The sequence below is a fragment of the Rattus norvegicus genome, chromosome 10, assembly GCF_021556685.1.
Source record: "Rattus norvegicus strain SHRSP/BbbUtx chromosome 10, alternate assembly SHRSP_T2T, whole genome shotgun sequence".
Classification (NCBI taxonomy): domain Eukaryota; kingdom Metazoa; phylum Chordata; class Mammalia; order Rodentia; family Muridae; genus Rattus; species Rattus norvegicus.
The window spans coordinates 42,469,787-42,497,062 of record NC_141543.1 but is presented as its reverse complement, the minus strand read 5'-3'; the positions used below and the strand labels follow the sequence as shown (position 1 = coordinate 42,497,062).

Genomic DNA, 27,276 nt, shown 5'->3' with positions numbered 1-27,276 from the left:
TGAGGTTTCAGTATTTTATTCAAGTTTTATTTTAAGTGATGTTAATTACAGCATTTGAAGGGGAGGAGCTAATTCCACACAAAATGGAAGACTCTATAATGTACCCATTAAACTGCTAAAAATAGTGGTGCGGCTACAAGAGGAGTCCGTTGAGATCCCTAGTGTTGTCAGGGTGTGACCACAATCACCCGCCCAGCTCTGAGCCGGAGAACCTGGAAGCTATTTCATACTCTGGTGCAATGGCAAAAAAAAAAGGAATTAAAAAAAAAAAAAACAGAAGAAAGGAAGAAAACCACACCACAACACAAGGAAGAATTAAGTCCTGAATGACTGGCTTCATCATGCCCACCCTCTCCACCCTAAAATGGCACAAAAGAAATTGCTAACTACACCCTAAAGACTACTTTTGGTGTAAAACAGGTAACTGATGGGCTAGGATGGGAACAGGGCACGATGGGAACAGGGCGTGACCATCCGATAAAAAAAAAAAAAAAACCGTCCCTTTCACGTAGGTGTGTACATGCTTCCGAGCAGACAGGATCGGGACACCGGGGTTCGATGTTCAGGAAGTCACAATTTCATGTGCGGACTGGATACAGATTTACAAAGGGTCCACACGTTCCCAGCTTCCACTTGCAGCCTGGCATCTCTAGAGGAGCTCCTCCCCAGCCCACGCCTACAGCTAAAAAGGACCCTTCCTGGAATGGGGTTTCCGCTGTACCTCTGAAACGGTAAACACCTTAAAGCCGAGTCATCCTTAGCCTGGAGGTCTAACGTGGTATCAATCAACTCTCGCATCCCCAACATATGACATTAAAAGGTACACTAAACTCTGAAGGTAGCTATGCTGCAAAATAGTTTAAAATTAACGATTGTACAATATTCATTTATGCTTGAAATTCCAGTCCTAAACCAAGCTTGTGGCCACCCGCATTGACGTTCTTGCCATCCAGCAGGGCTGACAGTGTCAGTTTGATACCTGTAGGGAGATGAGGCAGAAGGTGTGGGAGGGCGGGGTGACAGTTGGAGGAAGAAAGGGGCAGGAGGGAGGGAAAGAGAAGAGAGGTTAACATCAAAGTCAGAGTCTGTTCCAGGCGGTGGCCAAGCAAGGTGAGCCTTCAAGCTTCTATAATACAACACGGCCTGCTGCCATCCTCAAAGCAACACATGTGAATGGCCACCGCTGGGACGCAGAGCAGAGAGACCCTGCTGGAATCCTTCCGAATCCCCGTTCCATCCTGCCTCCCCCAGCCCAGTTACAATGAGTGTGCCAACCACTACTGCCACCCTACAACAAGACTTGCTGGAGCAATACTGCATTAGAGGGAAACCCTATCCTGTAACAGCCTGAGTCTTACATTCATCTTCACACACAAACACACGCACGCACACGCGCGCACACACGCAAACAATAAACTTCTTCTTTTCCTGGGACTTAGATCGAACGGGCTGGTTTTCCCTAGAGGAACTTGATTCTCATATCACATAATCAGCCTTGAGCATTTCTGCAGTCCTCACACTCTAGTGAGAGGCTGGGATAACTATGCATAGAAGACCCACTACCCACCATCCCTATGTCTATCGTGAGGATGACTGACAGGATAATTTTGACTCCAGCCTGGGAGTAGCTATCGGGTATCATATACTGGGAAAAGGAAAGGAGAAAAGAACCAGAGATGTGATGTGAGTTAGCCCAGGCCGTTTCCTTCTGTACTCTTTTCTCGGACTCTCTTCTTACAATGGCTTCCCAACTCCCTTAATAAACATTTAATTATTATAAAAGCCTATATATACTCGTTTATAATGTCCCTCAGCAATAGCGGAAATCAGCAAAACGCAACAGAAAACTAGCTTTGCACGTGGGTAACACCTACCTGGTTTTAGGGTCTGAGTGTACCCTAAGCCAATTAGACTGGAGTTGTTCACTTTGGCCTGAAGGAAAAAAGAAAAAAAGTCCAAGTGAAGATGGTGTCCCTCACCCGTGAAAACTGTCCTACAGGTCTACCTCCAAAATTGGTGACAGCATCTTAGGCAAATCCCAGGTATCAGAACCATGTTCACGCCTGCTCATGGCCATCTTGGAAAACTCAACATGAGATGTGTCACGTGCAGGTGCGTGTGCTTTCCCCGCTTCTGTGAACTTCCAAGGACAGAGCAAGGAGAAGAAGGGCTCTCGGCAGGCCGTGTCCCTTCTAACTGTTCCTTTATGCTCCCAACATCCCAACAAGGAGAGCCCTTGTTTTACAAGCATGCCTCATGTTGAGGGAGCCGAGTCCAGTTCCCAGGTCAGGAGACTTACAATAGACTCTGTGAGTTACACCAACCCACAGAAACATTCTGCAACACAACACTTCCTCATTCCACCTCAAAAAGGTGGTCACCTACAGTGCGATGACAGAAGCCAGTTGAGTGGGTTCACCATAAAACCTGTGCCATTCTGGGCCCCTGACGGGTGCCATGGGGTTAGCAAGACAAGATGCCACCTGGTTTTGTCTTTTTTTAGAGATGTGATCTCACTATAGAGCCCAAAGCTGCCTCTGAACTCTTGCAAGAATGGCCTTCTGATCCTTCTGCCTGCTGCTTCTGCAGTTCTGGGGACCAAGCACAGGCTTTCTGCATGTTAAGCCAGCATTCTACCAAACGAGCTACATCGAAGCCTTGATTCTGTTTGTTTGGGGTTTTCCCCAGTAATGCGGCTGAAGTCAGGCCCTCGAACGTGCTGGGCCAGGGCTCTACCACTGGAATACACTGACCGTTGATGTCTTCATGTGGACTGTAGGGACTGAAAACCAAATGAAATGAGGGGAAGAATAAAACACCCCTTACAGTTGTCATGATGGGACAGATGAATTAGAGAGGCTCGAGAATGGAGCGGTCTGCTTACAGCCAGGCCCAGCACATACTTGCTGGGTGCTGGGTGCCTTTAAGGAAGTTACCCAATTAACCTCCATAAGTGCTCAGCTCCTCCAGTGTAAAAATACTGAAGATATAAAAGCCACGCAGGTATCAAGTGGGATTGACACACCTTTAATCCCAATACTTGAGAGGCAGAGGCAGGTGGATCTCTTGAATTTGAGGCCTTCCTGGTCTACAAAGTGAGTTCTAGGACACCCAAGGCTACACAGAGAAACCTTGTCTCCAAAAAAATACAAAAACAAAAACAAAAGCCATGGAGGCCAATTGTGGCACATTCCTTTAATCCCAGCACTGGTAAGGCAGAGGCAGGCAGATCTCTATGAGAACTATAGAGTAAGTTCCAGACCACCAAGGCCATATAGTGAGGCTTCTTCTAAAAAGTATCTGTCTCAAGGATCTCAATTAAATACAAGCATCATCTCAGGGTTGGGGATTTAGCTCAGTGGTAGAGCGCTTGCCTAGCAAGCACAAGGCCCTGGGTTCAGTCCCCAGCTCCGAAAAAAAGAAAAAAGAGGAAAAAAAAAAATACAAGAATCATCTCTGCCCAGTGAGAAAACATCTAAGCAGAAGCACAGAAATCTCTCAATCGTGTGAGACGAGTGATTCTCAGGTACCCACCGAAAAGCAGGCATCAGGGTCGACCTGATACTTGGCTGCTATTCCAAAGCGAGTGTTACTGTTTCCTGCGGTCCAGGCGAGATTGACAGCAGTCTCCAACTTCTTGTTCACCTTCTGGTAAATGGAGCCACCAAACTCCGTCCCATCATTCCTGCAAGTAAGCATAGCCAACAGATGTCCAGCTGTCTGGGGAGGTGGGATGAAACCCAGGTCGAGTCAACAACACTAACAAGAAAGCAAGGTTGCCAGAAATAGACTAATCAAGCCAGGGTATAGAGACCAAATTTCACAGAACAAGTGCTGAAATACAGGAAGCCCTACCAGAGCAGCACAGAACCTCAAGACAGCTTCTAAATACTCTTTAAAAATGGAGGTAGATGGAGAAGTGGCTCAGTTAAAAGTACTTGCTGCTCTTCCAAAGGACCTGAGTTCAGCTCCCAGCACCCACATCAGGCAGTTTACAACTGCCCATAACTCAGCTGTAGAGCATCCAGCCCACCGTGGGCACCTGCACACACATCTTACACACACATCTTACACACACACACACACACACACACACACACACACACACACACACACACACACACGAATAAAAATAAACCCGTTTTGGTCCTCCCCCCAATGAAAGCAGAAACTAGAAAATTAGAATCCTACAGAGCTCTCTGCTGTCTACTGTCTGTGTCTTCACTTTTGTAAAAGATGGTAGGAGGGAAGCCAAGGAGAAGAGACACAGCCAGAACAATCAAGAAAGTTCTGCGCCACATTCCTTGGAAGGCAAGTGCTGTGGTTTGGATGAGGAAGAACAGGACAGACTCCGTGCAAGTTGTTATATAACCTCCACACATACACTGGAGCATAGTAGTTCACAGACAGACAGACAGACAAAGACACACACACACACACACACACACACACACACAAAATACATGTTTTTAATTGTATTAATGGAAATAATATTGGTTTAGACCAATACCATTATTGGTCTGAGTTTAAGAAGCCATTTATTTAGCTCCCTCTAGTGGAAAGAACAGATTAGTATTTCATGGAATTAACCCCGAATGGGGAGGGCCTGGGGGGAGTCCCCTTCAGATCCCAGAAGAGAGCACTGGATCCCCTGGAGCTGGGGTTTCAGGCCACTGTGTGGCATGCATGACAAGGATGCTGGGAACCAAACCAGTTATCCCTCAGTAAGTGTTTTAATCTGCTGAGCTTTCCTCTAGCACCAAATAAGATTATTTTTATGATTGAAATTGTTTACCTCAAGTTATCAATGTCCTTCAACCTGAGTCCACAGACAGACTCTCCCCAACCTAACAGGCCCGGCCCAGCACCCCACCATCCAGCAATCAGCAAGCTGTTAACCACGTTAATGGAGAGAATACTATGAACGCCTGATTATCCTCCACGTGATGTGAAACAAAAATGCTAACAGGCCCTGTGGCTCATTAACCCAAAGGACTGAAAACCAAACTTAGGAAAAAAGGAAAAGTCACCACCCTAGCCACATACACAAACACCTGTGGCATTATGAATGACTGGGTTTGGCCTTCACGTGAATGCTTGGTCCTCAGTTGGTCGAACTGTTTGGGAAGGATTAGGAGGTGTGGCCTTGCTGGAGGTGTGTCACTAGGGGCGGGCTTTGAGGTTTCAAAAGACTCCTGCCACCCCCACTGTTTCCTCTTTCTGTCTGCCTTGTGGTTGTGGATCAAGAAGTGAGCTCTCAGGGTTGGGGATTTGGCTCAGTGGTAGAGCGCTTGCCTAGCAAATGCAAGGCCCTGGGTTCGGTCCCCAGCTCTGGAAAAAAGAAAAAGATGTGAGCTCTCAGCTGTTCCTGTTGATATCATAGACTGTAACACACTAAAATGGTAAGTCTAACTAAACACTTTTTTTTTTTAATAGGTTGCCTTGGTCATGGTGTTCTGCCCCAGCAATAGGAAAGTAACTAAAACATACACTTACACATTAGTATGAAGCTGGAATTCGTCCGTCTTGTAGCCAACTGCAAAGTTGCTCTGGGTCACTCGGGACTTCGAGGTCTCAAAATTCATCTGGTAGCCAGCCAGCCAACCCTCATAGCCAAGCACCAGAGCGCCCCGGATTGAGGGCCCAGCGATGTCAAAGTCCACATCACAGCCCAGGTTGATATGCTCCCTCTTGTACCCTGTCTTGATTTTAGCATTTTTTTTCCTAAAAGGAAAAGGAAGGGTGTATGAAGGCCAAGCTAACTCATCTTGATACAATCATGCAAGAACTATAAACATTTTGTCTGATCCTAGTTTGTGAAGGAACAGAAGAGAGGCCAGTGGCCAGTTGTCCCTAAACACCTGCTAAGCCACAAATGGGACACAACTCCTCCTGAGCTCAGCTCCAGTCTGCAAAAGGCTGCATCAACACTGTGCACACCACGGCAAGAGACCAGAAAGTGAGGGCCACCATGTTCTTTTTCCAGCCTCTCCCCATGGCAAACCCAAGACCCTACACAAGCATCTAGTAGGTATCTTTGCTGCTTTCCAAACCTGCAGAAGAGAGACACATACCTCAAAGCTACCCACACAGCAACCTGAGGGAGATGGTCATCTTTGTGGCTCACCCAGGAGCCAGTGGGGGAAAAAAAGAAAAAGCAGATAGATCCCTTCGGGCTGGAGATTAGGCTCAGAGGTTAAGAGCGCTTGTGCAAAGGACTGGGATTCAGTTCCCAGCACCCACACTGGCAGTCCCAACGACCTGTAACTCCAGTTCCTGGGGATCTGATATCTTTTCTGGCCTCTTCAAGTGCCTCCCCCTACCCTGCTCCCCTCACACGTGGTGCATATTCATACACCCAAGAACACACACATACACACAAGAGAAACAATAGGTCTTCCCCTGCTTAGTGAATATGTTAGGAGAACTTTCGCCACCATAGTCGTGACCCCAGAGTTCACAGCTCAGAGTCCTGGCTATTGACGAGGAACCTAAGTCCTTCAGTTCTCAGGTCCAGTCCAGTCTTGCCAGATTTACATCTAAGACCAGTTAGTTCAGTGTCTGTCAGCTATTTCTCAAGACCCAGTGTCCCTCAGGAAGGATGGATGGGTTATGTCACCTACCAACATTTATACAGCCTAACTTTTATTCAAAGAATAACCTATTGGGCTGAGTAGATGGCTCAGTGGGTAAAGCGCTTGCCAGACAAGCCTAAAGACCCGAGTTCAAAGCCCTAGAACCCAGTAAGGGCCATCTGCACAACGGAAGCCTCCATGATCCCAGTAAACCTATACGGGAAGACGGGAGAGAGGGGGAGAGGGGGAGAGGGGGAGAGGGGGAGAGGGGGAGAGAGAGAGAGAGAGAGAGAGAGAGGGAGAGAGAGAGGGAGAGAGAGAGAGAGGAGGCTTGCTGAAGCTCAAGAGCCAGCCGGTCTGGCAGAGACCAGTGAACAAAAGAACTCATGCCTCAGGCTGGAAAGAGGGCTCAGTAGTTAAGAGGTTAAGAGCACCGGCTGTTCTTCCAGAGGACCTGGGTTCAGCTCTCAGCACCCATAATGGCAGCCCATACCTGCCTGTAACTGTAGTTCCAGGGGATCCAACACCCTCACGCAGACACACAGAATGACAAAACACCAGTGCACATAAAATAAAAATAAATGCAGTATTTTTAAAGAAAGAAAGAGAAAAAAATCCTGCCGTTAGAAAGTAAAACATGAAGATCATCTTCTAACCCCCCACAAGTGCACATGCCATAGTCACGCAAATCTTTAAAAAAAAAAAAAAATTCTTGGGGCTGGGGATTTAGCTCAGTGGTAGAGCACTTGCCTAGCAAGCTCAAGGCCCTGGGTTCGGTCCCCAGCTCCGAAAAAAAAAAGAAAGAAAAAAAAAGAAGAAAGTAAAACATGAATATCATCTTCTAACCCCCACAAGTGCACATGCCATAGTCACGCAAATCTTTAAAAAAAAAAAAATTCTTGGGGCTGGGGATTTAGCTCAGTGGTAGAGCACTTGCCTAGCAAGCTCAAGGCCCTGGGTTCAGTCCCCAGCTCCGAAAAAAAAAAAAAGAAAAAAAAAGAAAAAAAAAAGAAGAAAGTAAAACATGAAGATTATCTTCTAACCCCCACAAGTGCACATGCCATAGTCACGCAAATCTTTAAAAAAAAAAAAATTCTTTGTTTTTTAGTTTTTCAAAACAGGGTTTCTCTGTGTGGCCCTGGCTGTCCTGGAACTCTCTCTATAGGCCATGCTAGCCTTGAACTCAGAGATCTGTCTGCCTCCCAAGGGTTGGGATTAAAGTCCACCTACCACTGCCTAGCAAAATATATATATATATTTTAAAGATCAAATCTATCAAGTAAAATTAGAACTACATCACATACTTGCAAAAGAGAAGACTTTCTGGCCAACTGCTTTCTCAGCCTAGACCACAGAAACCATGACTCAGCGCTCTAAAAGACAGCACATACTTGCCCATTCCCGACCTTATTCAGTGACATTAAGGGCCTCTCTGCACATGCAGTCCATGGGCTCTGAACCCATTCCCTCCCCCAGATGCCCTGCTGCTTCTTGGGAAATGGCCAGTTACAGATCTAGGGCAGCAAACATACAAAGTAAGCCTGAAGCGGCTCTTTAAGCTATCGGAGATTAGCAGGAATTATTGGGCAAACAGATCTAATTGCTAAAATAAGTTTTTTACCCAGGGCCTTCAGAGATGGAGCAATGTGAGCATTGGTAAGACCAGTATTGGCAATAGACTAAAATATACCCTCAAAAAAAATTTTAGTTTAGGGCCAGTAATATGGTTTAAGGTACTAACAATTGCCTCCAAGTCTAATGACCAGAGTTTGATTGCCCAGACCCACATGATGGAGAGAGGGAACCAACTTCCAAGGTAAGAGGATCATAACTTGGAGGCCAGGCTGGGCTACGTAATCAGATCCTGTCTCAATAATACATGGTGCACACCTGGCCATGGAGGCAGGAGGGTCAGGAGTTCAAGGCCAGCCTCAGATACATTAAAAACTCAAGGCCAGGCTAGACTACATGAGACCCTCTCTCAGAAGACAAAACCAACAAAAAGCTGCCATTAACCACAAAGTGTGGTGCCTGTGGCAGAGCCTCTGACCAATGGTGGGTACCACGCACTCCAGTTTGAACAGCAACTCCTCACTGTCTCATGGGATTCTAGCTAAGGGTCCAAGCATCCCAACAACAGGGACAGAGGAGGGGCAGTGACTCAGATCTGCCCCGAACACAGCTGTGCAGTTTTTCCTTTCTCAAATGTCATTGGGATTTTTTTTTTTTAGATACTTAAGGAGTGGTGCTAATTTGACAAGCACTCAAGAGACACATAACACAGATTGGCGGTTAGCAAGCAGGCCTTATCCGTGGAAGGCAACTCCGGGTGGGTGCTAATCCGTAAGTGAGGTCTGCAGTCCCGTCCAGTTGTGTCTACATTTGGCTCAGGGTGGTCAGTGCTTTCTGGGTATCACCAGAGCGTCAGAAAGCCAGTGTTAATTTCCCATGAGCCAAAGAGTCCTCAAAGTTCATCTACCCAACGAGCTTAGGGCCTACACCACTACCCTTTAAACAACATGGGTGCCAAGGCTCCTAGGAGAAATGGCTGGCAGCAGGACCAGGGAACAAAGAGCCTGAGATGAACTTCATACAAATCCAAAGCAAGAAGCACAGATAGGCTCAAAGACAGTGAGAGGAACACCCCCAAAGCCCACACATGTCAACCCGAAGGAGCGCCAAACTGTCACAGCGTGAGCCACAGTGTAAATGACGCCACTGAATATAACTCACAGAATACATGACCGTGAGTCTATACATGAGTCAAAAATGATCAGGGGCTGGCAAGATGGCGCAGCACACAGAGGTGCTTGCAGCAAATCCCTAGGACTAGCATGGAGAAAGGAGATAGCCAAACCCGCCAAGTTGTTCTCAGATGTCCATATGCACACTGTGATCACACACACAGAAGAAACTGCTTCTGTGTATGTATATATGTATGTATGTATGTATGTATGTATGTATGTATGTACATATGTATGCATGTATGTGTATTTTTTCAGATAATAAAGGGATGGAGCACCATGGTTCAGTGGTTAAGAGCATTGGCAACTCTTGAAGAAAACATGAGTTCTATTCTCAAGACCCACATGGTGGCTCACACTTCTGTAACTCCAGTCCCAGGGACTCCAGTGTCACCCTCTGACCTTCATAGGTGCCAAGCACACAAGCAGTATACATACACACATGTAGACAAAACACATATACAGTCAAGTGAGGAGTAGGACCGCCCTTCCCTGTAGTAAGAAAGCAATGACGCTGCATGGTGGCTCACACCTTTAATCCTAGCACTTGGGAGGCAGAAGCAGGAGGATCACTGAGTTCAAGGCCAGCCTGGTCTACAGATCGAGTTCTAGGATAGCCAGGGCTTCATAGAGAAACCCTGTCTCAAGAAACAAGAAAAGGGGGTTGGGGATTTAGCTCAGCGGTAGAGCACTTGCCTAGCAAGCTCAAGGCCCTGGGTTCGGTCCCCAGCTCCGGGGGGAAAAAAAAAAAAGAAAAAAGAAAAGAAGGAAGGGAACAGTTGCCAATAGTGACGCTGGCAAGCACCAAAGGTTGCTTCTGTGTAACCCAAGGTGTGAAGAGAGAGAATATTTGCAGTCTCAGTATCTCCCCGTAACACAGCCACTGAGCACAAGGCTGGAAACTAACAGCTTTACAGCGGAGACCCAGCAGATGCCACCTCAGCCACATGATCAAGGTTGGTATCACAGGCCAAGACACACAATAGCGATCTTCAGATAGCACACAGCAGCGTGGACACAACGAGGTGCCGCTTCTTCAGCTGCCAAAAATATAACCTGAACGTGCTCAGGAGGAAACATCAGACCAATCCAATTCCTCAAAAATGTCCAGGTCATGAGAGGCAGAGAAAGATGGAGAGTGTGTCCCAGGGAGAGGCCACAAAGGAGACCTGAACGCTTGATGCAACGGAGGATCCAGAACTGGGTCCCGGGCCAGAACGATGGTATCAACAAGGCATCAGTTAATAGTGTGGCACAAACGTTCACTTGTTGGCACAGATCTGTATGACGGGGACACATCCTGAAAACTGCACCGTTGGGTCATTTGGCCATTAAGCAAACATCACAGGGTGCACTTACAAAAACCTAGATGGCCATGATTAACCACTCAACCTCCTTGTGTACCCAAAAGACAGATGTCCAAGGCAGGCAACAGAACACAGCACACGGGCTCACGGTAAATACTTTAGAAGAAGAAACACGCTCTAATGGTACGAAGAACATGGTGAGTGAGTACCCAAGCCAGGTACACACTCGGCCCAAATACATGAGCATAATTACACATGCTCGGCTTTTATAGGGAGATAACAGAGTGGGCGGCGTTTGTATCAATTATTACAGACTCGATAAATGCACTGTGCTTTGGCGGCAATGAACAACAGGAATTTTTCGGCTCCGTAGTAATCTTAAGGGGCCAGAGTCCTATATGCGCTTGATTGAAATACTATTACGTAGTGAACAGCTACATATTATATACTATGTGCTGTGTTATAATGGGATGGCAGATATAAAACTTCAACATCAGATGCAGACGGGGGAGAAATAGAAGGGAGCTCTGCGTATTGCTTGTATCACAATTTTCTATAGAAAAACTGTAAAACTATTTCAAAAGAAAAGGGGGCTGGAGAGATGACTCAGCGGTTGAGAGCACCCGCTGCTCTTGCAGAGAACCAAGGTTCAGTTCCAAGTACCCGAATGGTCGCTCACACCTTTGATCCCAGCACTGGAGAAGCATAGGCAGGCAATCAAGGAAGGAAGGAAGGAAGGAAGGAAGGAAGGAAGGAAGGAGGGAGGGAGGGAGGGAGGGAGGGAGGGAGGGAAGGAAGGAAGGAGGGAGAGAGAGAAGAGAGAAGAGAGAGCACAGAATCACAAAATATAAAAACTCACGGCTGAACCATGGGCGTAAAAGACGGTAGAGGTGTACTTTATACATGTACTGCCAAGCTAAAACCTGCCAAAGGTTGGGAATGGTGGTGCACACCTTTAATACCAGCACCATGGAGGCAGTGCCAGGCAGATTTCTGAGTTCGAGACCAGCCTGGACTACAAAGCAAGTCCAGGACAGCCAGGGCTGTTACCCAGAGAAACCCTGCCTCAAACAAACAAACAAACAAACCTGCCAAACTAAAAACTTAAGCCTTGAAATTTAGTAAAAGTCTGGACTCAATCATCAGTGGGCAAAACAACTTTCCCCTGATGACTTAGGAGACTCCCCATTCTAAGAGCAAAAATTTCAGGAGTATAGAATATTCTAGAACCTTCTAGCCCTGTAGAGCACTCAGAAGGGGAGGCAGACCAGCTTGTTCTCTTTGCCCTCTGATGTGTCAATCAAGCCTACACTGTTTATGGCCAAAGGACCTGGCAGCCCCAGGAGCCACCTTGTGGTTAAGCTCCCAGGATCGCAGGGTCTCAGAAAACTGGGAGAAGAGCCCTCCACACCTACAAAATAGGCTGACAACAGTGACCAGTCAGCCCCTGAGTCCAAATGCCACCTCTGCCCTTCAGCCTTGGCCACTTTTTTTTTTTTTCCTTTTTTTTCTTTTTTCTTTTTTTCAGAGCTGGGGACCAAACCCAGGGCCTTGCGCTTGCTAGGCAAGCGCTCTACCACTGAGCTAAATCCCCAACCCCAGCCTTGGCCACTTTTATTTACTGGCAGCCTGGTGTGAAACAGAACAGCTGGGACAGAAAGCCCGTGGCCTGCAGCCAGGCACACAACGGTATTGTGGGATCTTAGCAGCAAACACTGCTAAGTCTTCCACTACCAAGGACACTCCTTAGCCCTGCAGACACAGCTCAGTGCAGATGTAGAGTGCATCACCAATGGCCTGCATAAGCCCTGGCTTCCATCCTCAGCACCCCATAACTGGGTATGGGAGCAGAAGACCCCAGTGCTTGAGAGATAGAAGCAGGAGGGCCACAAGTTCAATATCCTCCTTGCCTACAAAATGAGTTCAAGGCAAGCCTGAGCTACAGGAGACTCTGTGTCAAAAGTAAAAGGGAAGTTCCTGGGGCAATAGCATCCCAGTCCAGGCACCCTCAGTCTCCAAATGAGCACAGGAACACACAAAACCATTTGCTGGAGGAATACATTTCCTAAACTGAGAATACTTGCTACAGCACAGCCCCTTAACAGATGGTGTTCCTGGACAGAACACCACCACAGACCAGAACGGATAGCACTTGGAACCAAGGCTGCCTCATTGTCGTTGCTACCCGGTTTGGTTTTGATGTGGACTCTCACTACGTAGCCCTGGCTCGCCCTGAACCCACGATTCCCTCCACCCTCCAGCCTCCAGCCTCCCAGCTAAGAGGCTACTTTGACAAGATGTCAGCCCAAACACCAAACTCCTGTGCTGCAATGGACTTCCAGGGCCCATAACATCCCAGAACGTCCTCTCGGGTAAGAACCTTACCCAGTGTTAGGCGAGAAAGATGAATCAAAGGTCAGCTTCAGTCCACGAGCAAGCTGCATATGAGAGAGAGGTGGCACAGGTTAGCCCAAGGCAGGACCCAGGATGTTTCAATGGGAACGAGAGGAGGGCAGGCAGGGAGCCCTTACCTGGTCTTCCACGGTGATCTCAGTGCCCAGGGTGTTGTCTGTGTTCCACTTCTCAGTAAACGTCAGCCCATACTCGGTCCATCTGTACTTGGTTTCCAGACTGCCGTTCACTTTGGTGGTCTCCGTGTTGGCAGAACCTGAGCTAGTAAATTCCTTAAAAGGAGAGAGAGGGAAAGAGAAAGAGTAGATCTTGGCCTACAGTCCAATCTGCCCTTAGCCAAGGCCTCTAAGCAACAGAGAGTCCCCGATACGTCCAGGCAAAACTATACAGTTCAATTACAACTGAAAATACAGGGGCTGGGGATTTAGCTCAGTGGTAGAGCGCTTACCTAGGAAGCGCAAGGCCCTGGGTTCGGTCCCCAGCTCCGAAAAAAAGAACCAAAAAAAAAAAAAAACACAAAGGTGTGAGAGAGCCTGCTACCCAAAGGAACCTTCTGGAAAGTTCTTTGTTGGAAGCTTCCTTCCTCCCCTGGGGCCCTAAAGTCTGGATAAGAAACTACCCAGCTTCCATGTTTACACCCTTCCTAGTCTACAGAGTGAGTTCTAGGGCAGCCAGGAACGTCTGAGGTTGGAGAGATGGCTCAGTGGTTAAAAGCACTGACTGCTCTTCCAGAGGTCCTGAGTTCAATTCCCAGTAACTACATACTGGCTCACAACCATCTGTAATGGGATCTGATGCCCTCTTCTGGTGTATCTGAAGACAGCAACCGTGTAGTCATACATAAAATAAATAAATCTAAATCTTTTTTTTAAAAAAAGATAAGAAGCATCAAGAATGGATGCCCAAGTGCATTAGACCGGGAGTTTGGTTCGAATAACGCAAAATAACTTGTAAAAAGGCATTAAAAGCTACTATAGTCCCAGACCACCTATCACAGAGTTTTGGAAGACAAGCACCAACAGCCATCATCCAAGTTGGCAACTGTTTTTGGCTCTGCCACCTAGCCACAGCGCCCCTACTGGTCAGAGACAAATACAACGTCCCATGCAAGTGGAGCGACTTACCAATCCATTCTCGGACTTCGTTTTCAAATCAAGTTTTATTAAGCCAAAGCCTAAAGAAAGGAAAACAGCCAAAATCAGGTTAACTAATTAAGCCAGAGGAGTTGGGGGTGTGTCTCAGCGGCAGAAAGATTGCTAGCAAGCTCAAGGTTTGACCCCCAGCAAAAAAAAAAAAAAAAATAATAATAATAACTTGAAGCTAGGGCAACTGCTTTTCTCCTGGCTATCTGGAAATGCTTAAAGAAAGCCAGGGCCAACAGTGGCAGACATAACGAACAGAAGCCTGACCTGTGGCCATGCAGGATCTGTGGGGCAGGTTCCAGCAGCTGGCAGAGACGATCATCAGGCCCGGTGGGCCGTCGGGGTAAATTTAGAACAGTGTTCTACTGGGGCAGATGCTGGAGCTTGCAAGGGACTAGCTCTGCCATTTGTCTTGCAATACCTCAGCCTCACCGCTGGGTGGCGCACAGCTGCAGGACTCTCATCCTTTTGACCGGACATATAAGTTGTCAACTGGGAACTGACCACCCCAAGTGTCACAAACACTTTCACCTACTCCCTTAGTAGGTGAAAGGCCTACTGTTGTTCGACACTCACCGTAGCCCTTGGTGAAGACATCCCTGGCGGACTTGCCAAGATCAGCATATGTGGGAGGCACAGCCATGTTCTGCCACAACAAAAGCACGAAAAAGAAAGAATGCATCAGTAATTACGGAAATTAGTTTACCACCAATAAAATTTACTGACATAATTAAACAACCAATAAAAAAAAATCACTCAGCTCTAAAAGTCTTTCCCCACCAGGTGTGGGTGTGCCCTGAGCTGTCTTACCCTCCCTCTGAGGCCAGACCTGGGGACACTCGGGGATGCCTTTTGACTGCAGTAGCACCAGGCCTAAGCCATAGCACAAGAGAGTCAGTCAGTATTTGGTGAATGAATGAACCATCAAAGACATATTCCCAGGAGCCAGCCACTATACTGAACCACAGAACCCTTGCCAATAATTACAAAATGCCGGCTGCCCGGCCGGTAAGTACGCAAGGGTAGACGGAGTTTCCCATGGCAATCAATGTGGCCCTGATTTCATTCCCTCGACAAGTATCAGAGGAGTGCTTTCAAGTGCCTCTGCAAGGCCAACTCCACGAAACTTCCTTTTACAGCATGACAAGCTACTCAAGTGTCTCCTCACGTGAAAAGTGAAACCACGTCCAGCAGCATGCTACAATAGAAGGGAATCTAGGAACGGCAAGATGGCTCAGTGGCTCTTTAGCCACTCACCAAGCCTGGCTACCAGAGTTCAATCCCTGGGAACACATTAGGGCTTCCCCAGCAAGTCGTCCTCTGACCTCTACGTGCATCTGCCCATGTGTGCACTTGCACACACAAACACACAAAACAATTAATTTTAAGTATTGAGGGTTTGGGGCTGGAGAGATGGCTCAGTGGTTAAGAGGACTAAATGCTCTTCCTGAGGTCCTGAGTTCAATTCCCAGCAACCACGTGGTGGCTCACAACCATCTGTAATGGGATCTGATGCCCTCTTCTGGTGTGTCTGAAAACAGCTACAGTGTACTTATATATAATAATAAATATTTTTTTAAAAAGTATTGGGGGTTTGTTCGTTTGTTTGTTTTTTAGATAGTTTTCGTTGTATAGACTTGACTGTCCTGGAACTTGTTCTGTAGACCAGGCTGACCCTGAACTCAGAGATTCACCTGCCTCCCAAGTGCTGGGATTAAAGACATGTGCTACCACCACCTGGCTTTTTTTTTTTTTAATGATTTATTTTTATTTTATGTGCATTGCTGTCTTGCTTGCATGATGTCTGTATGAGTGTGTTGGATCCCCTGGAACTAGAGTAACGGACAGCCTCAAGCTGCCATGTCAGTGCTGGGAATCAAACCCAGGTCCTCCAGAAGAGCAGCAGCACTCTCAACCGCCAAGCCATCTCTCCAGCCACTTCTTTTTCTCCTTATGTGTTTCTGAATGTATATATGGGAACCATGTTCACACATATATGTGTGTGAACCACATTCATGCCTGGTGACTGAGGAGGCCCAAAGAGGGAAGTCAGACCCTTCAGAATTGGAGTTACAGATAACTGTGAGCCTCCACATGGATACCGGGTCATCTGTTAGAGCAGCAAATACTTGTCCAGCTCCAGTGTCCTTTATTTTAAAAAGCAACCATCTCAGTGGTTAAGAGCAATGGCTGTTACTCCAGAGGAGCTGGGTTCAATTCCCAACACCCACATGGGACAGCTCACAACTGTCTGCAACTGCAGTTCCCAGGGATCCGACATCCTCACACACCGGGAAACGCCATGCACATAAAATAAAGTTTTTAAAAGAAAATACTATCTGGGGAGCTGAGACCAGAGTGCGGGGTAGCACATCTGCTTAGCATACACAAGGCTCCAGGTTCCATCAAAAGTACCATCATCCCCTATTTACGTGTCTGTGGGTAGTACGCACACACGGGTGCAGGTACCTAGGAGGCCAGAAGCAGGACTCGGTGGTGACACATAGTTCAGTCAGTGAACAAATACTTATTACGTATCACAGTGATCAGGGAAAGAGAAGAATGCTGATGGTTAGTCTCTGCTGTAAGGGTGACACTGCGCTCCTGGAAGGTTTTATGTTGGCAAGCTGTATAGAAAGAATTAAAACCCTGTTCTGGGACAGCACACACGGTGACTTCTGTCCTGAAGAGAAGGAGCCATGGGTGACAAAGTCCCACCCAGAACCGTAATGTCCCTAACCAGAAGAGTGGTTCCATTTTCTCCCCTCTTCCTGAGACAGGATCTCATGTTGTCCAGGATGGCCTGGAACTTTCTATGTAGCCGAGGGTGACGTTGATTTTCTAATCCTCTATCCTGCAACTGCTGGGATCACAGGCCTCATCAACACCAACTTAGGCCTTCAAGTACCCTGGCAGGCACTCTGCCAATGGAGTTGCATCCTCAGCTGGGCCCCTTCATTTTAAAACACCACACCCTGCTAGATGGTGGTGCACACAGCTTTGATCCCAGCTCTCAGGAGGCAGAGACAGGAGGATCTCTCTGAGTTTGAGGCCAGCCTGGTCTACAAAGTGAGTAACAGGACAGCCAGGTCTGTCACACAGAGAAACTCTGTCTCGGGAGTGAAGGGACGAACAAACAAAACTGTTGTACACCTAAATTACCAAACTGGATCTACATAGGTGACATCTGACATGACACATGTGCCCATTCACAAACAGACTGTGATAAATTCCTGGCAAGTGGGTGCCCACTGGGGAAGATCTCAAATGTCTCCAGGGAAACAAACAATATCAACTAACTGACCAAAACCTGAATCAAAGACAGGGCAGAGAGCTCACAGCAGGACCCGCAAGGTAATTCAGCAGGTAACAGAGCCTGCTGCCACACCTGGCACCTGCATGAAGGAAGGGGACAACCGACTCCCAAAAGCTACCTTGTGACCTCCACATAATAAATCAATCCATCAGTAACTAATTAAAGACAGCCTACAGCTATACCCAATAAACACCACAGAAGAAACAACCATGGACTTCCAGTGTTAATGGAATCTGCAGTCTGGGCCATCTTTCCCATTTTCAGAGACTACTCCATCTGCTCCTCTCTCTTGCCCACCAACAGGCCAGAACCTGATGTGAGCAGACTGGCCACAAACACCAACACCGCCCCATCCAGTCTTCCAGAGCCAGGGGCCCTCCTCTTCCCCCTGGCCCCTTTCTTCCACACTAACCAAGCAGGCACATGTGCCCCAGGGGCAGGCAGGAGGCTTCACAGTAGAAAAAACAGCACATACCTCAGGCCAGATGGGCCTAGCCCTGCCCCTAAGAACAGTCAACATGAAGCAATCCTGGGCTGAAGGATAGCACAGCCCAGCAGACCTGCTGAACATCTTGGCAGAGAGCCCAGAACATTCTCCATCTCTGCCTGGATTAAGAGCCATCCATGAAAGTACAAAAACAGGAGAGATGGCTCTTTGGCTAAGAGGACCAGGGGTCAATTCCCGGCACCCACACAGTGGCTCACAACTGTCCATAACTCCAGTACTAGGGGACCCAGTGCACGTTACACACACGCACACCCACAATTCTTACACACATAAAATAAACCTGAAAACCCTTAACAAAACAAAGCAAGCAAAAAGAACAAACGAATCTACAGACAGAGCGAGCTGTCCCTCCCCAGAGGCAGGAGCAGAGAGAGAGCAGGTCCATCTGCAGCACCCACAAACACTCCAACTAGTCTTTAAGATTTCACTTCATTTCTGTGTATATCTATCTCCCTGTGCGCCGCATGAGTGCAGGTGCCTGCAGAGACCAGAAGGAGGCGCCAGATCCCTTGGCGCTAGAGTTCAAGGTCATAAACAAAACGCAGATCCATTGTTAAAAACATCAGTGCTCTTAACTCCCGAGCTTCCTCAATAGTGTGCTCACACACACGTCTTTATTTTCCCTTTTGAGACAGGGTCTTATGTAGCCCAAGCTAGCCCCAACTCACTATGCAGACAGGAACTGATCTTTCTGCCTCCATCTTGGATTGCTGGGGTACGAGCATTTCGGATGTACGTGGTGTTGGGGCTAGCGGTGTGCAGGCTAGGCAAGCACTCTACCAACCCAGCTCTGTCTCCAAACTAACAGAAGCCAAGCCTTTTCCTGCTACTCTTCCTGACCTCACAGAAAAGACGGCCCCCAGGGCCCCGCCCTGCAGGCATCTAGACCAGATCCCACCTCGAGGAAAAGGCAGAACACACATTATTTAGTGTTCCCCAAATGCACTCTGTTGACGATAATCCCCAAACCCAACATGGAAAGCCACCTGTCACAAAAGAAAAACAAAACCACTGCCCACAGCAAACACCAGATACCGCATCAGCTCTAAGGAGATTATTATGGGGGCGTGAGTTAGGACTTCCGAGCTCAAGGTAGGGGCCAGGCCCTGTGAGGCTCCCTTCAATACTATTTTACCATATTGCCTTCATTTGGCACCTGTTTCCCCCCTCCAACCCCCACCCTCCCTGGTCTGCCAGTCTACCAACCCAAGCCTTCCCTGGCTGACCTTGAACCAATTATGCAAACGCCACTCCAGCCTAAGGAATGGATACCCAGTCATACTGGAAGCAGAGGGGGAAGGATTGTATATCACCCAGCAGTTCACACAACACACTTACGTAACTTCCATCTTGGGGCCTGGGGAGGACAACATCTTCCTGACTCATCAACTCCATGGCAGTGACAGCTGCTCACTCACCGTGCTCCCGCCCTCCACTCCTCCTCCCACAACACACCCTGCACTCAAAGCTCCTCAGAGCCTGTCAAGCGGATGTTTACCCAAATGTCCATAGATGTCAAGACCTGGCACGTGATGGGCATTCATGAGTAAATATGCAATGAGCATCAGGTCTTATAGCTCTAATTACATGTATTCAGTGAGCCTGTGTGTACCGTGGTGCACCTGGGAAGGTCAGAGGACACCATCCAGGAGTTAGTTCTCTCCTTCCACCGTATAGGTTCTGGGAACTGAAATTGTGTCTTCAGACCTGGCAGCAAGTGCCTTTAACTGCTGAGCTCGCTCACCAGCCCTACCAAAGTGTCACTGCAAGCTGGGTTTGCTTTGTGCTTTTTGCTGCTGCAATTTCAGAGGCTGAAGCCAGAGACTAGCTTAAGGGGAGGGATGGGTCTCTGTTGGTATGTTTGCTTAGCACGCACAGAGCCCTGAGTACTATCCCTGCACTGCATGCCAGGCTTGGTAGCACATGACTATAATCCCAGCCCTAAGGAGATAAGAGACAAGAGGACCAGAAGTTGACCAAAGTCATCGCTGACTACATAGTGAGTTCAAAGCCAGCCTATGCTTCATAAGACTCTTGTCTCAAAAACAGAGGAGAGGAGGGGTTGGAGAGATGCACAGAGGTGAGGAGCACTTGCTGTTCTTGCGGTAGAAACGAGTTAAGTCCCAGCTCTAACATGGTGGCTCACAGGTGTACACACATGTGAGAAGGCGAACATTCATATACATAAAATTTAAGAGAGAGAAGAAAAAGGGTGAAAGACAAAGAGGGAGAGACCAGGAGGGGAGTTCTAGATGAACTCAGGACTAAGGACAGAGTCTGACTCAGTTTGGTTTTTTTTTTTTTTTAAGTATCATTGTAACAAAAAGAGGAAAGTAGAAACTTGGTGTCTGACAATAGGAACAAGTAAATTACAATGTAACCAGGAAGTAGGCGCTTCCCCCGCAAGGCAGCTGGAAAGCAGGAGTAGAGTAGACCAGGAGACCCCATAGCAGCAACCCCACACTAGGAAAGAGCGGATACCGGCTAAGGAACCTCTCAGAGGGAATCCTGGGTGCTTTAGGCCTTAAAACCAGCCATGGGTTTTATCCCAAGAGCTGCAGTACAGTGACAACCCCAAGACTAGTAAAATGCTAATGCCATGATCCAAGGAAGGAAGTGTGAATGCAGTCCACTCTCTTGGAGGACAATGGATGGACAATTAACTCAGCGTTAATCTTACTCCTAGGAACCCCACCCCCACTCACTAGGTGATCCAGGCACCAAAAAACCTACAGAAGCATACATATTTTCTACACCATCACCTGTGTCACACAAACCTAGACATGACCACTATGCCCATCATTAGAAAAATGATGAAACCAAAAAAGGAAAATACTAACAAACTAAGGAACGCCAAAGAGTCATCAAAAGCAATGAGGAGAGATGAGCATGGAGACGAAAGCCTGTAATTTCAACACTTGGGGCAAGGAGGCAGGAGGACCAAAAGTTCAAGGTTGGCCACACAGGGAATGTGAGTAGCCTGGGTTATCTCAAAACAATAACAGTCGTGAATTTATAAGTGAGAACGTAGAACACTATGTACTACTGAATGAAAAGAGAAAGCCAAGCTGGGTGTTGTGGTGCAGGCCTTAAATCCCAGCTCTCAGGAGGCAGAGGTGGGCAGATCTCTGTGAGTTCAAGGCCAGCCAGAGCTGCATAGTGAGACACTGCCTCAAAAAGAAAAAATAAATCATTAAAATAAAAAAGAAGAGGAAAGAAAAGAGCATGGAAATTTCTAATTCTACATAATTAGTGGGTCCCTTATCCATTCAGGAACTTGTGAATGAATGGGAGAAAACAGGAAGAAGGGGCCCCATGTGGGCAGGACAGCAGCCTCGGGGAGGAATGTGGTTTTGGGAAGGTAGATGTGGAATCCAGATGTGGTTTCCATTTTTTCAATTCTACTTCATTATTTAAATGTTGTTGTGAAGAGCAGAAAATACTGGAAGTCAGCAACGTTAGTCACTGCAGTCAAGATGCCAGAGGACTGGAGAGATGGCTCAGAGGCTAAGGGCACTGTCCACTCTTCGAGGGACTGGGATTGGGTTTCTAGTGCCCACCTCTGTAAATCCAGCTCCAGGAGCTGCAGTGCACTCCGCAGGCTTCTCAGACACTACACACATGTAGTCCACATACATACACATAGAATAAGGGGTTCTTTTTTAAAAAGAGAAAGAACTAGGGAGAGGGTAGTTGGTTTAAAGCAATAGCTACTTTTCTGGAGGACCAGAGTTCAATTCCCAGCACCTGCGTGGTGGCTTGTGACCATCTGTAAATCCAGTTCCAGGAGATACAATCCCTTTTCAGACATACACGCATGGTATATATACATAGAAGCGCACAAAACACGGATTGACATAAGACTAATATTTTAAGATCCAGGAAGGAAAAGCTGTCCGGACAGTGTTCATGCCGGTTCTAAGAACTGATTGAAACTGAGACAGTAGCCCTATCACTGGACAAGGCTACATTCCACTCCCAAGCAACCACCATCATCTGGGCCACTCTGCCCAGAAAGCACAGAGCAGGGCAAAGCTCCTTAACTTCAGTATAAAAATTGCCAGGGTAACTGTCAAACAGTCTGAGGGCAGACAGCAATGGTCTACAAAAAACACTGGGCTCGCTCTGTACCAAGCACCCACCAGAACCCCAAACTAGCATAGGCCCTGCCCATGGGTCTCACGCCTAACCAGGACTTAGAGTCTCCTCAACACCAGAAACACCCCCAGTGAGCTCAGATCCCCCATCTCCAAAAGCAGAGGGGAAGCAAGACATCTTCCCAAAGAACAGGCGCCACCTGCCAAGGCATCTCTCAACCCCTCCAGGTAACCATAGATGATGATGATGGAGGGGTGATCAACTTGGCAGAAGAGCCCGGAGTGTGAAAAGACTCACAGCCCACCCTTTCTCAGATACCTGTACACGCCAGTGACCTCCTTGTTACACTGCATGAGTAACTGGATGACAGTTCATAGCTACTACTGTCAGGAGCCAACGCAACCAAATGCTACCATCGCCATCCCAGGATCCACCCCCCCCCCCCAAGAATGAAAGAATTGTGGGAAAACTTTTGGCTCTGCTCTCTCTCCAACAGGTTTGGGTGGTTCTCCAGGGCAAAGATGGACCAGCAAACGAAAGAGATATCAAGGAGATAGAGAGGTGGTTCAGCCATCAAGAGCACTAGCTGCTTTGCAGAGGACCCAGGTTTGGTTCCCTGCATCCACACAGGGGCTCAAAATGATCTCTAGGGGTTGGGGATTTAGCTCAGTGGTAGAGCGCTTGCCTAGCATGCGCAAGACCCTGAGTTCGGTCCCCAGCTCCGAAAAAAGAAAAAAAGAAAAAACAAACAAAATGATCTCTAACTCCAGTTCAAGGGGACCTGACCGAAGCTCTTTCCTGGACCCTGTGGGCATTGCATGACCATGATATGCATACATATGTGCAGGGAAAACCCTTATATGTAAAAAAAAAATAATAATACAGAGGTCATGATAGTCACAACAAAATCAACCATATCACCAACCCTAGGGACCAAGGGGGGGGGATTAACCTCCTAGCAGCTTCCCCCAACCACAGACAGACAGACAGACAGACAGACAGACAGACACACACACACACACACACACACACACACACACACACACACACACACCACTTTCTTTCCAAGCAAAGGCAGCTCAGGGAACAGTCCCTGGTTCCAGATGCTAGCAAGGCGATGGCCCTCTGCTCTGGAAGCAGGCTGAGCTCCCAAAGCAGCTGCCTTCCCCTCCCCCCTCCACAGAGTCTCACAGGGGGGCAGCCTGGCTTTCCAGGCTCTGTTTCTATTTTAAAACACTCTGGAAGCTGGGCCACCAGCGGCAGGCAGCACAGCCTTCCACAAGGCTGGGGAGATTGTGGTTGACTCAGGGCGGCCTGGCCTCTCACTCACCCACCTGTGGAGAGAAGGCTATGCTGGCAGCCAGCACTCCGGGGTACAGGGTCCAGCCAGGCACACTAGGGCTCCAGCAAAGCCACAGGCACCTCAAGAGCCATCACAAGGCACAGGGGGTTGACACAGTCAGCACTTCAAGTGCTCAGCCTTGGGAATCAAGCACCTCTGTCCTACTCCCTTTCTAGGTAAAAGACCCCAAGTCACTCTCTCTAACCCCATTTTCCCTCGGCACACAGCACTGAATACTGTGGCTGGTACACGCGGAAGGCATGAAACAAACGTAAGTAGAGTTGTTAAGATGACAGATGACAGCTCGACTTATCGATTGAGATGAGCAGACGGATAAATAATGGGTTTGGTTTCTTTGGTTGGTTGGTTTTTCGAGACAGGGTTCCTCTGTGTAGCCCTGGCTGTTCTGAAACTCTGTAAACCAGGCTGGCCTCAAACTCACAGAGCTCTGTCTGCCTCTACCCACCACCACCCCCTCTGCCACTGCCCCCAAGTGCCAGGATTAAAGGTATGCACCACGGCTGGTTTGTTTTTGTTTTGAAACAGGATCTAATGTAGCCCATAGTGAGTCTCAAGCTCACTATGTCACCGAGGATAACTTTGAATTTGATCCTCCTGCCTCCACCTCTGAGTGTACACCCCATCACACTGAGTTTCCCCGGTGTTGAAGGTCGAACCCAGGGCTTCCTGCATGCTGGGCTTGCATTCTAAGTCCCATATGAGCCAGTCCAATAGACAGTTTCTGTTGCCATATGGCTAGGGAGCAAACCAAGCTCTCCTTTTGTATATTTACTATTATAATAATGGTTTCTGAGCATCTTGTTAAAGGCTCAATCTGAACCACAGGGTCCAGAGTCCTCCCCACCCATAAAGAGGTATTGTTTAGTTAGATACTATCTGGCCAGGTCCTGGAAGAACACCTCCCATCTCGCCCCAGGGAAAACGATTCCTGCAAGCACTGCCCCTACAGACGGCCTGCAGCAGTGTACCTCTCTCCATTCCCAACCAGTCAGTAACTTCTGCTTTACAGGGGCACTCACACCTATGGGTTCCTCAAAGCAGCAGCAGTGAAGTGTGGGGGATACTAGCAGAGAACTTGTGCCTAAGCGCCAAGTACACCCAGCAGGGCTACAGAACACCAGGATGGCCAGCGATGACAGTCACCTTTCTACAGCAGACCCAGGTGATCCCAAGGCCTGGGTGGAGGCCCAGAAGTTGCCCTCTGACCTCCACATGAGCTATCCACCTCCAAACATTTAATTCTTTAAAACAAAACCCCACCACGGTATAACAGAGAAACTAAGACACAAGAAAGCTACTTCATCTGAGCTAGCCTCTGTGGCTCTTGTCAGTCAGATCAGCACTGAGAGCCCAGGCTGCCCTTCTGGAACTTTTTCTAGCTCAGCTCTAAGTAAAGTGCTCACATGCTGTGACTTAACAGTGGGATGGAGACCATCCATCTACCACAGGAACCTGGGGAAAGCACAAAGCCCCACACACAGTACAACAACCTTTCTGGAATCCTAGGGGCTACCCTCCTCACTTTGGCCACATGTTTCCCTCAGTCACTACCACTGAAGGTGTCTGTCATACTGTGGGGATTTCCAGCAACAGCAAAGGTCCTCAGAGAGCAAAGTGATGAGGGGGTGGGAGGGTGGGGGGGCAAGCCCTTACTACCACCAGCTCAAGAGTCCAGAGTCTCCACCTGCCTCAGCTTCAGCATGAGGACCACATGGTCCCAAACAACCCCTGTCTAAAAAGCCTCATTCTGGAAATCAGAACTAAAACAAATCACCTGTGAGCACCTGCGACTACCACTGGGGCCAGGCACCTTACTCTAGCTGTCATACCCACACAACCTTGTCAGAAAGGGGAGAGCACAACAGGCCCAAGGCCTTGGCTCGAATCCCATTCACCCATATCACTCTAGCTTCAAGCCCAGAAACACCAGTCTGACAAGTTCCCTGAGGACTCGGGATGTTGTAGAATGTCAAAGGAGCTGCTTCTCGTCCCTCGTGATTCCTGCTGTAGATGAGCGTGTACTGTCGTAGCTCTTATAATATCTGACTCTGCTAGGCCAGGAGAGCTTCCAGAAGTCAGTGAGCGGTCTACGTCATCAAATGGGTGTTTAAGATCCCACGATTTAATGTGCACCCACCATACCTGGTAGTTAATTCCCAGACCCACGTGCGACAGCTCACAACTGCCTATAACTCCAGTTCAGAGGAGCCAACACCCTCTTCTGGGCTGAGTTCACCTGCATATATATATATAAACTCACAAAGGCAAAAAAAACCCACACACATTAAGTAGACATTTTTTTAAGTGAATTTACCCCACAGACCTTTCTTAGCCACCTAATGTGTGCCAAGTGGTCCCACCCAAGACCCTAAAGGTAAGCCTGAGTTGGCCCTAGAGTTTTGTCAGTCTGGAGAAAAACAGGCAGGCCTTCAGTAGCTATGCCTGGCTTACTATTAAACAAGACTGAGTAAAGCCCCTCACTCATCTGTCTGGTCAAGGAAAGAGGAGCCTTGGATATTCTGGGTCTGCAGTCAGATTTAGTGTTCCAGCTTAACGGCTGTCAGTCTGAAAACAGACAGTGTTTGGTGAATTATTCTCCAGTTATTCAGTACCTGGTGCTGCCCAAATGCTTGTTACAGACACGGTAACAATGGCGTTAAAATAACACGACTGTAGATTTAGGGAATCCCTTCCAGTACACCGTGTGGAACCAAAAAAAAGGGGGGGGGGGAAAGGTCTGCAGAGGTTGAGTTCAACCCTCCCCAAAGCTCCTACGACTCCTAGGGTAAGTGTCAAGGTTTCTAAGGTGTCCTTGTGCATGACCCAAGGCTTCGTATTAATCGGATCATTTTATTCTTCCCCCAAACTCAGTGAAGTGTATATAATTGCTCCTATTTCGCAGATGAGAAGATTGAAGTTTGAGATCTTCCTACCAGTGTGACCTTGGACAAACCATGTAGAATTGCAGGCCTCCAATCTGATGTCAGGCCCTGAAAACAGTTTCCAGAATGCACAGTTGCATTTGGCGACACAGAACACGGAATCCGTCCCTAAGGCCAAGGAGGCCAGGCATATGGCTCCCTATGGGGTCTCGCTTTCAGTCCAGGCCCAGGTCCCTGTTCCTGCGGCCTAAGTCCACTCAGGGCAGCCCGTTCCGCCCGGGAAGGCACTAGCATGCACGGGAGGGACCCGGCGCCACCTACTCCGGGCGTGGGCCGGTTAAGGCATGTAGGGGCCAGGGGATCCAGGGCATGGCCATGCCTGGAGCGCGTCCTCTCGGCGAAGGAAGCTGGGTCTGCACAGGCCCTCGGAGCTGGCGGGGAAGGGCTTGGGCCGTGGGAGGGTCTCTACCAGATCCATGCCGACCGGATCTAGAGCCAGAGGGCGCCGCCGGGAAAGGTCACCTAGACCCGCGGCCCGCCCGGCCTCCACGCGGCCGCCCTTGCCCTTCCGCCCCTCGCATGTTCGGATAGCCCCTCGCTTCCAAATGCAGGCGCTCTGAAAGATCGAGCTAGGATCTCTCCCTCCGGAGATCCGCTCTACGCCTGCCCTCCAGGCCTCCTCTACAAGCCCGCTGCCTCTCCAGGCCCGCGATGATCGTCCCTGGTTCACCCTTCCCGGGGCTAAGCTCCTAGGCCCGGCGCCCTCGCCCGATCCTCCCTCGATCGCCTCCCTAGAGACTCCCCAGGAGCGCGGCCCGAGGCCCTGGGGACCCAGGCATAGCCCGGGCCCTCTCCGCTGCGCCTACCTCGGAGGCGGTGACGGCGGGAGCAGCGGCAGCTACGGCGGGGGTTGCGGCGAGGAGGCTGGG

General features: G+C 48.5%; 1 protein-coding gene across 1 annotated transcript; it reads right to left on the bottom strand.

Moving 5' to 3' along the window:
• Vdac1 (voltage-dependent anion channel 1) lies at positions 1-27,276 on the bottom strand. The gene is given in 9 exon segments (NM_031353.3): positions 1-979; positions 1,875-1,932; positions 3,535-3,685; positions 5,497-5,724; positions 13,012-13,064; positions 13,158-13,310; positions 14,163-14,212; positions 14,757-14,826; positions 27,214-27,276. Coding segments are annotated over 8 exon segments (852 nt in total). The 5' UTR covers positions 14,824-14,826; positions 27,214-27,276; the 3' UTR covers positions 1-887.